The following is a 17,080-nucleotide window of genomic DNA, read 5'->3' as shown; positions in this document are numbered from 1 at the left end:
AGATCCCCGTGCACACACTCATATGGAGACCATACAGCCACACGATGAGCCGTTCAGACTGTGATGTCCTTTTTCCACTCTCTTGCGTATGATGGTGTGTCCCCTCCCTGGGTGGGTTTATGATTCACTTTCCCAGATCATTCTCTCAAGTTTACCAGAACATGATGTCAGCCTGACTGACGGCGTGACTGTTGCTTCTGGGAGAGCCCCACCATCTTTAAAACATGAAATGATGAACAGTATCAGTGACAGCGACTAAAAAAAGGAGTCAGAGGGTGAAGAATTCCTCCATGGGGTCGTTTGTTGCTTTTAGCTCCTTCAGGGTTCGTGGGAGGGTGGGAACAGTAGCTGAACGCACCACAATGTAGTAACTGCTGGGTCATTAACAGGAAATACCAACACACACTGAGAATGGATGCATGTCTGCGTGTAGCATGGAGTTCCTGTCGTGAACCCAAACAGTCTGTCTGCTGTACAACTGTCTTTCTGTCTGGACTATTTTTATCAGAACGGATAAAAATGGAAAAACTAGGGAAGAAACTCCTTTTGAGCACAAGAAAGGCATTATTTGCAAATAGTTTTTATAAATGTTGCAGTGAGACGCGGATGAATAAACTGCTGTGAAAATGCCCTTCCTTCTTTTGCTCGGCGTCCCTTTGGACAAAAGCCTGGGATTCCTCGGAGCTGCGTGACTCTGTAAGGACATGCTGCCGAACTTTAACTGGATATGGTCAATGCATCGCTGAAGTTGCTGGTGAGGTGTGTGGGTCTGTGATGATCTGGTGACCCGCAGCAGACACACAAAAGGGACTTCCTCTTCCCCAAGAGGCTGAGCAGGAGTTTGGGCTGTGGTGCACCACACTGGCAACGGTGAAAACGCGACCACACACTGAATTGTGCAAGCATATAACAAATATATTACACAAAAACATGGAACTGTATAACAAATCTATTGTTAATAAGAATGAACAGAAGCACTTTGTGTAAAAAACAAACAAATGTTGATATTTTATATACAGAACTATGTAGATGATGCATTTTAATTGCAGGGTGAAGTTTTAATATAGAAAAATTCTGTCATAAAACTATTTAAATGAATCAAATTTCCTTTTCAAATGGTTAAAACATGAAAAAATACACCACAGAACTTTTTTCACCCCCTGAAAGTGTCCGTAAATGTTCTAAATCCAAGGAAGGATGAGAACAACTATCATCTGTTTATGTGAGTTTGAGTCAGTAATCAGATTACAACCAGCCTGACTCCGTTCAGTGAGTCGATAACCAACTGAAGAGGAAACACCCCGAACACACGCACGCACACACGCACACGCACGCGGGTGGAGAGGAAACCGACGCACGCGCTCCCGCACTCACCACAGAGAGGGAGCGTCCCCTCGGTTCAGTTGAGCGCGTTATTAACTTCATCTTCCACTCAGACGGACTTTACCTTCACAGCTTTGACCCACCGTCGCATTTTATCGTCATCATTTCTTTCTGGGGTTTTTTCTCTTTGGTTATCCGTCCACGCTCGCGTGACCCTCGCGCGCGGTCCACGCGCTCAACTTTAAGGGACCGTGGAGCAACAGGCGGTTTCACGAGGGAGTGGAACCGGCAACGCGGCGGACTTAATCCATCTCCCAGAAGATCTTTCTGCTCTTAATCTCAACACTGATCTCAACACAGCAGAGGTTGGTAGTGAATGAATGGGAAGAAATACTCCTTAAATACGGCAAATACTTTAACCTGAAAAATATTTCAGATATTAATTCAAAGGTTAGATTAGAATTATATTAATCTAAACATAACAAGAATGACTGTAGAATGGTGATTATACAGCCAAAAATCCAATACATCAAAAATCCAAGAGCGCTGAGAACTTTTACTGTTGAGAACTTTAATGAAAGTTCATGTGCTGTGTTTCTGTCATTTCTTCTTTCAATACCTCACATTCAATCAATTCAATCAAAAAATCTTTGAAGTGTATTTAATAATCTATCTATCTATCTATCTATCTATCTATCTATCTATCTATCTATCTATCTATCTATCTATCTATCTATCTATCTATCTAAAACAAATCAGAATGGAAAAATTCAGAAACTATATATTATTAAATTATATATTTATTAAGTGAACCTAATACCTAACAATGATTGACATGGTTTTGGATTTTCTTCTGCATTAGATCTCCTACGTGCAAAAAAGGAGGATAAGACAGGATATCACTTAATGCAATATATGATCTGGCTGATAGATGGCGACAAATCCTGCACACGGGAAACTCGATTGTCACCCATAAGTTATTTTTTATTGGTGATGCAGTTTTTAACTGGCATTTCTGAGGCAAAATCATAACACAATAGTATTAAATTCAGTGGATCTGACTGAAATTCACCAGCCAAGATTAATTTGATAATGCGTAGCTGTAGAAATCGAGCTTTAAAGACTGTTTCTTACCTTGTGTCGATCGATGACCTCGTGACCTTGTCCCGTGTTTTTCTCTCCATTTTGCATCCCTCATTAGGCACCATGTATGTGGGCTGCGGGCTGATCCTGGCTCAGCTTCTGCTCCTCATCCATCCTGCAGCAGGATACAATCTGGACCAGGAGCATAGTCTGGTGTTCAGTGGTCCTCCGTCCTCCATGTTCGGATACTCTGTGCTGCTGCATCAGCACAGAGCTCAGAGCTGGTCTGTTCTCACCTTGTTGTCCTGCACCTCTGCTGACACTGTTGTTGCTGGTTGTTGTTACACACTTTACCTGTTTGTCAAACACTAGACTGGGATTTTCAGTTTCTTTTCCATTATTGCTGTTAACCTAAAATTTAACCCATTTTGATGATCAATTATCGTTAGTTCTTAATAGATACAGTATATATTGTGTACATACGTGTTTTAAGGTGTTTTCTTTGATTTCATCTTTTCATATTTTCACTCACTTTCATCTGTTGTTTAATTCGGTTGGTTCTTTAAGGAGTGCAGGACTTTTTTTGCCCGTTTTTTACTTCTCTTCACATTTGAAGTGTTGACTTGTCTCTCTGTGTGTGTCTACATATTAATTAGTCAGTTCTTGTTAACGACAGAGGTTCTTTGATGCTTTGCTCTTCAGCTGCAGACACAGCTGCAGGCAGTCTACATCTCAATCTTCTGTCTGACTGTGTCCCTCTGTCCGTCTCTGTCTCTGTCTCTGTCTGTCTGTCTCTTCCTAAGGTTGGTGGTTGGAGCTCCAGTAGCGAACTCTTCCTCTAGTCCTTTGGTTGACTCTCCGGGAGCCATTTACAGTTGTGACATCAGTGCTGAGCACCGCCGCTGCCGTCAAATGCATTCAGGTGTGTTTGTGTATGTCTACATGTTGTGTTGTAGAACAGGGCCCCCTTCGCTGACCCTGTACAGTACAGCTTTATCCAGCAAGCTCATTTTTAAATTTCTGTCAGAAAATCAAGCCTTACAGTGTGTGTTGACCTCAGAGTTGCTGAGAGGGAAGATAAAAATAGTTTTGCCCAAGTTTGTGAGTGTGTGTTTGTGTGTGTGTGTGTCTGTGTGTCTGTGTGTGTGTGTGTGTGTGTGTGTGTTACCTCATTGTAAATATATTTGCATTGGTGTTGATATGCAGATGTAGAGAAGTGTGGGAAGACGTGTAAAGCAGACAGCGATCATCAGTGGCTGGGAGTTAGTCTGTCCAGACAACCCGGAGACAATGGAGGTCACGTCCTGGTAATACACACACACACACACACACACACACACACACACACACACACACATTCATCCTTGTACGTCTATCTTTGTGAAGGCTTTCATTGACATAATGTGTTACCCTTTACCCTAATCCTAACCACCCTAACTAACCCCCTAACCCTGACCCCAACTATAACCTAAGCCTAATTCTAATGTCAACCTCAAACAGTTCTTTGAAGTTGTGAGGACTCGCTCCTCACTTCCCAAAAATGTCCTCACTTTGCTAGTAAAATTAGGATTTGCGTACTCAGTATGTAGCAAGCACAAACATACACACACACACAAACACACACACATGTACACACACAGAAGCTGTAAAACCTCTTCAGTCTTGTCATCATATAAGCATCAGTGATCTACTGTATTTTCTAGTATTCCTGTATTAATCTTGTGTTCTGCTGCTCTGTGTGCTGATCCAAGCTCTCGCAAATGGGAATTCAGTATTACATATAAAAGCTTTGTAATAGATACGGCAGTGCATGAGTACACGTGGCCACGTGCATGTATTTTATTCTGCTTTGACCCACTACATCTGTAAAAAGAAACCAAAAACAACAGCCATTCTGTAAATTTCAGTCCAAAATGTATGAGAATCCTCAAACTTATTGACACACATGGACTGTCACAAGACACTAGCCTTAAAATCAATATCACATGTTTATGTGTCATATCTTGTGTGTGTGTGTGTGTGTGTGTGCGTGTGTGTGTGTGTGTGTGTATCTGTTTGTGTGCTTTCAGGCGTGTGCTCATCGCTGGAAGAACATTTTCTACAGCCAGACAGACAGTCAGACTCACAAACTGCCTAATGGAGTCTGTTATCGCTATGGAAATGACTTGAGACATGCCCAACCCATTATTCCTTGCTACAGAGGTATTCACACACACACGAAACAAAGCTTGGGATGATTTTATCACACACCTGGACATTCTGGGATATTTCCATATACAGTGGCAGTTGGGCCATAGCGATAAGGCTACATGTGTGGGCAGCACATGATGGGTGCATAATATTAGCATGTTATTGTTACTGTTTTCAGAAAGTCAGAAATGTTCTTTTAGTTACATTATTGTGTTACGTGTGGCCCACGGCCCATTTGCATTTACTGTACATAGGTATGATCCATCCCAGCAGTTTTCACCAGCTGTTCTGCTGTTTGTTTCTCTCACGTTTGATGTCTGGGTCCGGTCCAGGCCTCATCATTCTCTGTGTGCTGCAGTCGGTGTGAAAGCAGCAGCTGTGTGGCTGCAGGAAGCAACAACAGTTGGGTTTTTTCCACTGCTGTTTGCTCGCCCTCACCTTTAAACATGCCGCCGGCCTTCTTTTCTTGCAGATTACCAGAAGAAGTTTGGCGAGGATTATGGCTCGTGTCAAGCGGGTATTTCCAACTTCCTGACCCGGGTCAGTGGTACAGAGAATGAAAAAGCAGAATCAGAACAGATTTAATCCCAAAACCAATAATAAAAAAATATGATGAAATGAGTTATAATCGTAGGGAGGCTGGAAGACGTCACCTATCACTGAAACTTTGCTTTGTCCCTGTCTGCCTCAGGATTTAATCATAATGGGAGCTCCGGGGACCTCTTATTGGACGGGTTCAGTTCTGGTCTTTAACACCTCCAGTGGGGGGATGTCTGTGTACCTGGACGATGAAACCGGAGCTGTCAGCTTCGGAAGCTACTTAGGTAAATGAAGCGGCACAAACAATGTATACAACATTTTTCTATGGTTTCAATCTGTCACACTTGGAGGGCTTAAAATAAAAAAAATACAACATCTGTCAACACATCAGATGTGGATTAAGAGATGACAACAATTTTCTGCAGCATAGGGGCCAGAGAATATACATTTAACAGATGCTTTTCTGCCAGTGATCACAGAATATTGCTTTGAATTCTGCACTGGCCGGACTTCCCTGTCCTCCATTTGACCTCGGAGGGAGTTCATGCCGTTCTGTCACTGCAGGTTATCGAAATAGCTTCAAAGCTGAGTCAAAGATACCTGAATCAGAGGCCTCTGAGCCGCAGCAGCAGCGGTGCTGAAGCGCTGCTGCTGCGGCTCAGAGAGTGAAGCACGAGGAAAGAGCGCAGCCACAACTGTGAAGGGTTTTTGATGTTTGTTCACGAACCCACGAAAACGTCACGTTTCACAAGAGGAGAGTGACAACCTTTGTGCATAGATATGTCAGCATTAGTTATTTTTTTGTGCAGAGGATGTGAAACAGGACGTTGAGCAGAACGTGTTGCTCTCTTCGTTGGGCGGATTTTAATTGTTTTGCTTCTATCAGCGTTTGATGAAAGCAAGCAAAAAATAGCTCAGCCTTAGTTCAGACTGATGCAGGACAAAGTCCCTTTTGACTCTGTCAACCCATAAATGGTCACAGTTACAGCAATCCCACAACCAGGCTCTTAAACTGAACTCAGTGAACACAAATTTATATGGAATTTATATTGCTGACAACCTTTAACCCTGATGAATTTAATAGGCAAGTCTGAAAAATCCATTTATTTTATCATTGCAATGGGGAAAAAAACCACAAAAGTAATTATATGAAAATAATGGCATAAGAGAAATGAGCTGGGGACTAACACATTGTGACGTGTCCTGCTCATGATCAGGCTACTCAGTTGGAGCTGGCCACTTTCTGAGCCCTGACAGCGTGGAGGTAGTGGGCGGAGCCCCGCAGTACTACCAAAAAGGCAAGGTAAGGCCCTCCTGCTACCTGCTGTTCTCGATTCAGCAGTGGAGCGTGCAAATAACGTTCAAATGGAGTTTTTCTTTGCATCGTGTGCTGCAGCTGTTTAATGCGTATCTTTTAATGTGCAGGTCTTTATCTTCACTATAGACAAAAGCTTCCTACGAATCGTTTCTGAGGTGTCTGGACAAGAGGTGAGGCGCCGCTTAGCATCGGCTTCTGTTGAAAATGATCCGCTGCATGTATGTGTATTTGATGTGTGTGTGTGTGTGTTTGCATAGTTGGGATCGTACTTCGGCTCCAGCGTGTGCGCCATCGATCTCAACGCTGATGGTTTGTCAGATTTGCTGGTTGGTGCGCCGATGGCAACAGGCGCCACCAGGGAGGAGGGACGAGTCCATGTGTATATCAACCAGGGTCAGGTGGGGCCCTCACACGCACACACACACACACACACACACACACACACACACACACACACACACACTAGTGTCTTGATAGTGACAGACACCATATAGATGCTTGATGAGGATCTGTCTTTACCCTCCAACATGGCTGATGCGACATTTACAGATTTGTACACAGTAGCTGCAGCTGATAATAAATAAGATAAAATGAGATTGACAGTGTTGGCTCACAGGTGTAATTTAAAATATTTTTGCTGGAGTTCAGGCTGTAATGGGAGAAAATAAGTTTAGTTTTCCCAAAACCTTGAAATAATTGCTTATAATGCAGGTCCTCATTGCGATTCGCGATTGCTGTGAAGCGAAGAAGGAATTTAATGATAACTCCTCACACATAATCCCAATATAAAACAGCTCAGTACTGTGAAAGCACGAATCTAGTGTCTCTAGCGCTTTGGTTAAAGAACTGTATTTGATCTCAGGGAAAGTTGGCAGAGGCAGCGTTTCAGCTGACGGGCAGCGACGCCTACGCTGCTCGGTTTGGAGAGACTGTTGCTGACCTGGGGGACCTGGACGATGACGGTTATCCCGGTAAAGACCGCAGCAGCACTATATCTGACATCTTCACACTAAATGCGACACCAACGCCCACGCCCTTCTAACAATGTTCCAGTCAGCACTGTTTAATGCAAACGCCACCCTAAATATAACTGCTGAGTGATTTCTACCACCACTAACACTGTTTCAGAGAAAAAGTAATTCAAGTGGCCTATGAAGGGCTCCTCTAGATCAGCTGGAGTGACCTTCAGCGGTACCTTTACTGCAGTATGTGGTTGTAATGAATGCGTCTCCACCAGCCCGAACCCAGAACATTCACATTTAGCCACCTGCAAAGACGACATCAGTCTCTGCCTTTTGCTAATAACAGGGAAACATCCGTTTTCTTTTCCCATTTTCCTGATGGGGGTGTGAGCCGGAGGGTCAGAGTGTGCTGTTAACGCCATTAAAAAAGTAATGACAAGCTGTTGTTGCTCTGTGACTGAACCTGTCCTGTAATTAGACTATATAATGGACTGCACGCGTACCTCGTAGAAGCGCTCCTCTCTCATCTCTGAAAGACACACTTCAATATTAAAGGAACCGGGGGGGAGTTTTCTCTTGCTGTAATAATCTGAAAGCCTGAGATGTCCTGAGCAGCAATCAGTCTATTCATTTGTATTTTACAAAGGGGTCACACAGAGTCTGGAAGTAAAGTTAAAAGTGGATGATTTAACAGTCAAATGTGTTGGATTTGGAATCCATCCAGATTTAGATCGCTTTTACATTTCCATGAGTGCTTTTATTTGTATAGAAACTAAGATATCTATGGAGATATCAGCTAAGTCCCCTAACCTTAACCCTAACACCTGCTAGATTATTGCTCCTTAGTGTTTCTACAATTAATAAAACAGGTCTAAACTAGTATTTATTCTAATATCAATAGCATTTCTTTAAATTTATCACATGTAAATGTGTCCTTGCTGACAGGTATCAGTCCTGTTTTCCAGGTTACCTATTGGAGTTTTAATGATCAGAGACAAAAGAAGCAGCTTATAAAATGTTGACTAGAACCTTCTTTGTGAGCAGATGTGGCCATCGGAGCCCCTCATGAAGAGAACCTGAATGGAGCCGTCTACATCTACAACGGTAGGAAGGAGGGCATCTCAGCAGCTCCCTCTCAGGTACCCTCACTGACGGCTGCGCTGATGCATTCACATCTGTTCTGTGACATTCAACCCTGTGTGTGCACGTGCGTGTGTGTGTGTTTGTGTGTGTGTGTGTGTGTGTGTTTGCAGAGGATCACTGGATCCACTCTGGGTCATAGACTTCAAATGTTTGGCCAATCACTGACCTCTGGCGTTGACATAGATCACAATGGCTACCAGGGTAACAGCCCCCCACACACACACACACACACTACAAGCTCATTCAACTCTTTTTTCCCTTGTTTACATCATTTTCTTATCTGTTATAAATCTGTCTTCCAGATGTAGCCGTTGGTGCGTTCCTCTCAGATTCTGCTGTTGTGCTGAGGTGAAGCAGCAATGATTCTAGACTGGACAAGAGTGACTTCTTTGATTTTAGAACTCTGTTGTTTAAATGTGTAAATGTATTTTTTGTTTTAGGACGCGGCCTGTTGTCCAGGTGAAGGTGTCTCTTGTCCTGCCTGAGCAGATTGACCAGCAGATGGCAACATGCAGAGAACAGGACGCCCCCACCGTGTGCTTCAACGTGTCCATCTGCTTCAGCGTCAGGTCCCGGCAGTTCAGAGGAGCCATCGGTACGTAGATGCTGATGCATTCTTGCTTCTAGAGCCGTGGTGGACAGTTTTAGAGCCTTTCAGGGGGGCATTTTAAAAAAAGTGAGACAACTTAAATCAAACAGAAGAGTTTAAATGCATCCATCCGTGTCAGCACTCCAAAGCCTCCAACATGAGTGGGTCCAGATGACCACAAATAAACAAATGCCCCCCAGTGAACATCATCCCATGTCATGCTCATCTATCTGGAGGCAGCTGAGCATTTCTAACATCTGCAGGAATATCCTAATAATGGACAGAAAAGCCGCACGTTAAGGCTACGTGCAGTGCGAGGTAGGCAGAGCACGGTGGGTGGTAGGGTGCTGAAATAAACGAGTAAGACCGGGCCGCACATAAAAACGGTGCTACAAATGAGAGAGCGCGCCATATTGCCAGCATTCCAACTGCTGCCACATGGTGGCAGTGATGGAAAAAGCAACATTGTCAATAACAATATCTAATAAATCAGTTAAGAGGCTCCTTCCTCCCCCAGCAGGGTTGAAGCTGCTGACAGATTCCTCCCCTTCTCTTCCTCAGATCTTCAATATAACCTGACGGCTGATCCCCTCCATAAACCGTCCTTTCCTCATCGTTTCTATTTCCATTATAACGGATCGTCCAATAGCACCAGGGGGTGGGTGAGGGCGCGACCTGGCCAGATCACCTGTTTGACACACGTGGCTCACCAGAAGGTAACGCACCCACCAACACAGAAGGTCTGGGTGCTGCGTTTGAGGGCAGTCCGTGAAAACCAAAAGTCCAGATTTGTTCAGCTTTAGGATTTAAGGCTGCAGCGACCTGGATGGAGAATATGAACCCAGATGTTGACCGACTGGATAAGTTGGGCGTCCTTCTGTTTTTGCCTTTTACAGAAAGACGTGAGGGACATCTTTACTCCGGTTGAGTTTGAGGTCTCCTACAGTCACAGCGAAACAAGCCCGCACAGAGGCAACGCCAACGCCTTCCCTCCATTAAAACCCATTCTGCAGCAGAGCCCCGGACACCAGAACCGAATCACCAACCAGGTACCCAGCGGATAGGGCACAGCTGTTTAACCAGCAACAGTTTGTTGTTTCGCATCGAAATCCAACTTTAGATTTAAAAAACCATCAGTTTCTAGTCAAAAATGCTCTTGAGTTGAGTCCCCTGCTTGAGTCACATGACCCAGCAAGGCCATCGGATGGATGTTGAGGCAGGGATGGATGGACTCTCCTTGGTTACTCGCATGCTTGTGGTGGAAGGATTAGCAGCTGAACTTTTCAGGAAGAACTTTTCCACGTTTAAAATTTCGCAGGGAAAAATCCCAAAAACTCAAACTTGAGGGGGCACAAGTTTATTTCTATAACTAACACTAGTTAATTTCTGGCTAATTGTAAAGAAAGTTTATTTAGGCAGAATTTAGGGGTATTCAACAAATTCCTGCATATTTTAGGCAGATTTACCCGTTACAAAGGTCACAAAACTATTGAATAATAGAGCAGTGTGAGTTCACTAGAAGATTTTTTATTTCATTGTATTAAAACAACAATGAATAAATATACGCTTCTCTTTATCAGACGCAATTTGCTCGATCCTGTTCTCTGGTGAACTGTTCCACCAACATGCAGCTGTCAGCAGAACTGATGCTCCCACAGTAAGAAACACACACACACACACTCACACACACACACACACACACACACACCCTAGTGTTTCCACCCTTCAGGGTCACGCATAAGTCAGATTCGTGAGTCCTTACATTGGGTTGGCAGAGAGGTTAAAGAAGTTCTCAACTGAATCTTGAGGGATCCCTGCTGAATAATACCTCACGCTTATTACGTCAGATCTATTTAAAGCATCAGGCTGGGGGGGGGGGCGCCCTGCTCTCCAGCTGCTGCTGTCTCTGGAGCTGCTGATCTTCCAGCACATTGGATTTAAAATAAACCTAAATGTGATTAAAGCTTTTAGCTTCACTTATATACATCATATATGCATCTGTTTGTGTCATACATCTGTTCATGTCTTCAGTCAGCAGCCGTATTTTGCTCTTGGCTCTGGAAACACCATCGTGTTGAAAACTGCCCTCCGAAACGCTGGAGATGACGCCTTCTTGCCTCGACTGTCACTGCGGTTCCCCAGCAACATCCACTACAATAAAGTGCTGCAGAATGTGAGGTCACACTCCTCCGACTGGGCAGCGCGAGCAAATAGCCACTTTCTAAACTTGTATCTTGTGCTTTTTGAGGGGTTATAACAGGTCATTAATGGCTCAGTTCAATTTCATGCAATATTGAACGCCTCAAGTGTAGCCTCAGCCAAACCAACGAGCTGTGTGTGTGTGTGTGTGTGTGTGTGTGTGTGTGTGTGTGTGTGTGTGTACAGGAGGACAACAGGGTGAGCTGTGATGTGACACAGGAAGTTAACAGCACAACTGTGGATGTTGACTGCAGCCTCACCAGCCTCCTCCTGTCTGCCCACAGTCAGGTACAGCGAACAGAAACAAACTCTTCTTCACTGTCTAGAAAAGTTCATTTGAAATCAATGCCAGCTTCCATCTTTGTTTATTTCACACTCTGAAAGTGGCTGCAGGTTAGAAGCGTCAAGTACAGGAATCCCACAGTCATTGAGAAGGTCCTGAGTTACTGAGAAAGCCAGGATAGGAAGGACAGGGGTCAACATTTATGCTGAACACAGGGAGCATTACTAAGTTAAGCCCAGTCTTGCAGAGAAATGTAGTCCAGAGGTCAAAGACGAGGTTTGGGAAGTCCTCATTATTGCTTTCACAACTGTAAAAAAAAAAATTGAGAAAGAAACTTTTAAAACCACCAAGTTCCTTTTTGAAAAGACAGAACAGCATTTTTAGATTTTATTCAAATGAAAGTTCTCAGAAAGGCAGTCGCTCAGAACAAGAGCAATTTTAAAGACTCTAACCCTCTTCTCATCCTGCTGCTGCCATTTATAAACACAACTGCAAGGGTGTGAAACTGTGTTTCTGTATTTGTTCAGGTGAACATCAGCTTCCTCTTAGATGTTAACCAAAACAGCACGCCTGGTGACATCATCCTCCACCTCAACGCCAGCAGGTAAGGACGGCGTGTTCGCTCCCATCATTATGTCTTCATTTCTGAACCCAGGGAACAACAAATGGAATATTTCCAGCTGCATAAGTCTGTAATTTCACCCAAAATATGTCTCCGAATGAAAAGTTGCCTGATTGATGCCGGACATCTGGGACACATCTGGCCCTGGCTGTTCGCTGTTTCGGTTGATTCTGCATCCATCGGTTAGTTACACCCACGGTGAAAGTTTGCCTTTTCTTTGCAGTGATAACCTCGAGAATGAGGAGTATCTCCATGACAACAGCATCAGTCTGACGCTCCCCCTCAAATATGGAGTCAACGTTAATGTGCATGGGTGCGTCTCCTGTCGTGAGGCAGAGTCACTGAATTACAGGCTTCTTACCCCAAAATAGAGCGTTTCTTTTTAAATCGGCGGACCAGCGCCAGCATCTCCGATAAGGTTGGTTTTCTCCTGCAGGTTCGTCACTCCCAACTCGTTTGTCTTCGGGGATGAAGAAGCCACCTCGGTCGAATGTTACACTGAATCGTTTAACTACACGTACAAGGTAGGCGGATCGCTACGGTGGGTGCACGTTCGGCCTCCACCTGCTTTAATCTCCCCTCATCTGCTGCATCGGCTCTTTTGTCCGTCCGCAGGTGTTAAATTCTGGTCCCAGCAGGTCCAGAGACACGGTGGTTGTGATCATGCTGCCGAAGATCCTGACGCCCTACAGGCACAGGCTGCTGCAGCTGGTCGACTGGCAGGTACGCAGGTGTTTGGTGGCTTTCATGCTCAGCCCCAGTGGCGTCTGCGTGCTTCCTGGTTGATGTGTGTGTGTGTGCGGTAGCGATGTATGTCAAGGAAGGAGCACGTGTACTGTCATGAAGCACTCTGTTCTTTTTCTTCGCAGCCATCCCACGGTGTGTGTTCACTCAGTGATCAAACCATCTCAGTTATCGACGACTGCGATGTCCCTCAAGCTTCCGTCATTAAACGACTCATCTTCTTCTTCTCTTCCGTTTCCACCCGTAGAATGGTACTGTCTCTCTCTCTGTCTCTCTCTCTCTCTCTCTCTCACACACACACACGTCTAGTTATGAGATTAAAGCGATTCACATTCCAACTGAATGAACTAAATTTAGATTTTTTTTCAGAGTGCTCATTCGGCTCACCTTGTGTCTTTTAATATATGTTTTGTTTTTTAAAAAAGAGAAGCGTCACATTTACATGATGATGTTTCTGGGCAGTTTTGTGGTCGCGGTGATGAGATGTGCGAGCAGCTGGTGTGTCATCTTGGTAACCTGGAGGTGGGGAGAGAAGCCAGCATTCACCTGGAGGTCAAGCTCAACCCTAATGTGCTCCTTCAAGCTCCGGTACAACACACACACAACACTTGTTTAGGTTTCCTGAAGGCGTGTCAACTTGCTCTCTGGAGATATTTCTTTTTCCACGTTTTGTAGCATTTGCCTCTGTTCCGCTAACAGTCACGCACATTCTCGGTGCACGTCAGCCTCCGCCATGTGTGACACATGCTGAGGTTTTACTGAGACTGAGCTTTTCTTCTCCTTGTCTTTTCTGTTTTGAAGTTAATCGCGGTCTCATCTGATGAAAGAATCAGTTTCATGAGTCTCAGACTTCTGTCAGAATCAGTTTGAGTTGTGGATGCAGATTTTCCACGTTGTAAATCTTCTGCATCCACTATCGTCCGGGTGTCCCTCGTGGATTAGGGATTCTAGACTGTGATTTTTTATTTTTATTTTATTAATGGAAAACTGTGGCCATCATCATCATCTGTGTTGCTCTCTGTGTCTTCCAGGACTTTTGATGTTGAGCTGAACAGTAAATCATTTCCTTAAGGCTCTCTCAAACTCACAGATTTATTTGTTTACTTACCAGTTAATAATGGGATATTTCACTCAGATTAACATCTTCTTGGAGTTCATATCGACAGCTGCAGTCAAATAAGCTGTTGGAAATCAACTGCAGGCTTTTTATCTGCCTCATTTGAGGTGAATTATCAGGGGAACAGAACAGACCTGCTCATGATCTTCAGCCAGTTCCTGAACGCTCTATTTCAAGTGTAGAGGGTTGGCATGTACAGACGTAGACAGTAAATAATATGTTTTTGCACCTGGATCACCAAAGAATGCATTTCCATTTCCTTGTCTCAGGGTCGCCATGGTATCATGAAGATTGAGAGTACAGCAGTAATGTCAAATCCCAAAGCGGACCCTCACACCATCCTCATTCACGGACAACCGCTCACGGAGGTAAAACCAACCCGGTCAACAGCTCCATGTTTTAGGCACCTGATGAGTTCACCTGCAGACGTTTCCTACACAAAGTGGCAGAGCTTCATGGCACTGGGGTTGTTCGTCCGCAGGTGGTGGTTGAAGCTCTTTTCACCCAAAAGCCTTCGGCACTGGTGAAGATCTTCATCATCGTTGTCAGTTTAATTTTAGGCCTGGTGATCTTGGCTGCCCTCGTCTGGTGTCTGTGGAAGGTGAATATCTTTGACTCTGTTTTACAAACTACCATCGAGGTTTGGAACGTTCCCACATGACAGTACATGAGAGCAAATAAACTACTGCTTATCACAAAGTTCTGGTATCCACGACAACAGTACACGCACAACAACCACAGTAAATGAATGTAATGCAAAGGTAAACGTCAGTATGGAGGAATGCAAAGACAGTAAAAGTGCAATAGAATCGTATGAGTGTTACATATCACACACAACTCTCACTTTTTATCCCGCCATCATCAGCTGCCTGTCTGTGTTTTTCAGGCTGGTTTCTTTAAGAGGAACCTCCAGAAAAAAAAGGAAGAGGAGTTTAACAGAGACAGCTGGGATTACGTTCCCAAAAGCAACGAACGGGAGAGCACTTCGTAACCAGGCGCGACCCCTTTGGCCTCGACCTTTGACAGTGGTTTACATCTCCACGTGGACAGCAAGGACGGATGGCCGCCAGCCACAAGCGCGTCAGTCTGAAACTGTTGAACGCTGTGGAAACGTCGCCAGCCAGCGAGGTCTGTCCGGGCCTGGTCTGACGCGGGGATCACAAGAAGACCGTCTGTGATGGAGGAGAACATCTGCACGACGCACACCGCCGCACCAACCCTGATGTTCTTTAATCACCAGATGGGATATAACATCAAAAAAAACAATACTGCAGATGAACACACACACGGGCCTGTAAAAATGGGATGTGATTTGTGGAACGTCATTTCAACTCTCAACCACCATTTATTCCTAACTATGGTCGCCGGGGTGCTACTGGGCATGTTTTGGACTGTGGAATGAAACCAGGGAACTTGGATGAAAACCACGGGAAGGACATGTGAACGCAGGAAAGGCCCAGGCTGGACTCAAACACACAACCTTCCTGCTTTGAGCCCACTTAACAACAAAACGAAGGAAGCACATTTCTGCCGGCTGGTCTTTTTTTTTTTACGGTTAAATTTTCTGTTGTTTTTGAACCGAGTGGTTTGTGCGTCTGTGAGTGTGTGTGTCTGTGTTTGTGTGTGTGTACACAATCACACACAGCCCGTGTTGCACTATACAACATTTTCCAGACAGAAGTAATCACTTGGTGCTGTGATGTGCTGCTACAGTAAAACTAGAACACTTGCCTTTGGTAAGGAATTGGGACCGCTTTTCCACTAAACATCCACTTACGCCAGGTTTTTAAGAATCACTTTATTTTTATTGGCTAAAGGTTTTTCTCCACTTCCAACAGGAACACCACTGAGAGTACAAACTACTGTGCAAGCAGATGGGTCAGCATGTTATTGATGCTTTTATATGAGAGCTGCAGCTTGGAGAGAAACTCTCCTCTGTAATAATGACAGGAAAAATAGTTACGTTTGTTACAGAAACGTCGCCCCTGATTTACCTGCATTCACCTGGTTTTCAGCCAACAGTTGCTATTCTTAGACGATTCAGGGTTAAATAATAATAATAATAGAAGCTGACTGGCTGATTAGAAGCTGACTATTTTCCCTGAATAACCACTTGGGGCAGAAGAGTTTTATTTTATTAGTTTTGGTTTTATATACATGACAGGATTTTGCAGTTAATTATAAAATAAAGATCAACCCAAGGTGGAGACCATCATGACAGTCCAGCAGACTCAGCAAAGTGACTCATAATGGCCTATTTTAATAGTTAGCTGTGACATGGAGAGAAAATAAATTATACTTTTTAAACAGCAGCAACAGTGCTAAATAGTCTCTGACTGAGGATGAAGTGTGTCTGTGTCCAGTGTGACCATGTTTCTATTTATACTGTCCATCATCATTCATAAACATTTGAACCCTTCTAATTATTCCCAATTTTCAATGAGGGACATAACAACATTCCAACATGACATCCCTGTTGAAATTTTACAGTAATATATTATTTGTAAAATAAAATGCTTCAGTTAACATCGAGTTGAATGAATACAATAAAAAAAAAAAGATTAACTAAGATGAGCAGATTAGGGAATAAAGTTTGGATGAAAAAGTACAGTAGAAAAACAAACCAGTAACAGGGGAGAAGATGCTTGAATTACTTGAAATGGGGTATTTAAATTATTGGAAAGCATTGTTGTAATTGGACACCACACCGAAAGATTTCAGCTGATTTGATGAATTCATTTCTCTTTGTTAATGTGAAGTTCTGCACTGGAGTCTCACTGCTTTTACAACACATTACTAATAAAATAAAGGCTTGTTGAGCTACGCCTGACGTCCTTGTTCTGATCAAAAACAAAGCAAGTTTCCACTGTTGGCATAGAAAAAGCACTTCTAAATACAAAAACATGTTTGAAAAACATTCAGTCTCACTCAGAAACAGAATACATCCCCCTGACGGCCTTTGGTGAT

At 43.9% G+C, this 17,080-nt stretch overlaps 1 protein-coding gene across 1 annotated transcript; it reads left to right on the top strand.

The window, feature by feature from the left end:
- Positions 1 to 1,151: 1,151 nt before the first annotated feature.
- Positions 1,152 to 16,936, top strand: itga4 (integrin alpha 4). Its single transcript, XM_011607157.2, has 29 exons — positions 1,152 to 1,688; positions 2,525 to 2,690; positions 3,210 to 3,328; positions 3,613 to 3,713; positions 4,476 to 4,608; positions 5,069 to 5,136; positions 5,288 to 5,420; positions 6,354 to 6,439; positions 6,562 to 6,624; positions 6,712 to 6,852; positions 7,317 to 7,425; positions 8,461 to 8,555; positions 8,670 to 8,760; positions 8,862 to 8,907; positions 9,000 to 9,154; positions 9,710 to 9,864; positions 10,045 to 10,197; positions 10,729 to 10,805; positions 11,180 to 11,321; positions 11,534 to 11,635; positions 12,158 to 12,234; positions 12,476 to 12,565; positions 12,689 to 12,776; positions 12,868 to 12,975; positions 13,122 to 13,247; positions 13,459 to 13,584; positions 14,383 to 14,481; positions 14,595 to 14,714; positions 15,000 to 16,936. Exons 2-29 carry the CDS (start codon positions 2,530 to 2,532, stop codon positions 15,102 to 15,104), a joined length of 3,069 nt encoding a protein of 1,022 aa, XP_011605459.2. The 5' UTR covers positions 1,152 to 1,688; positions 2,525 to 2,529; the 3' UTR covers positions 15,105 to 16,936.
- The last annotated feature ends 144 nt before the right edge of the window (positions 16,937 to 17,080 follow it).

The sequence above is a fragment of the Takifugu rubripes genome, chromosome 1 (genome assembly GCF_901000725.2).
Source record: "Takifugu rubripes chromosome 1, fTakRub1.2, whole genome shotgun sequence".
NCBI lineage: Eukaryota > Metazoa > Chordata > Actinopteri > Tetraodontiformes > Tetraodontidae > Takifugu > Takifugu rubripes.
The sequence above is the reverse complement of the archived record's forward strand: the minus strand, read 5'-3'. Positions and strand labels throughout refer to the sequence as shown.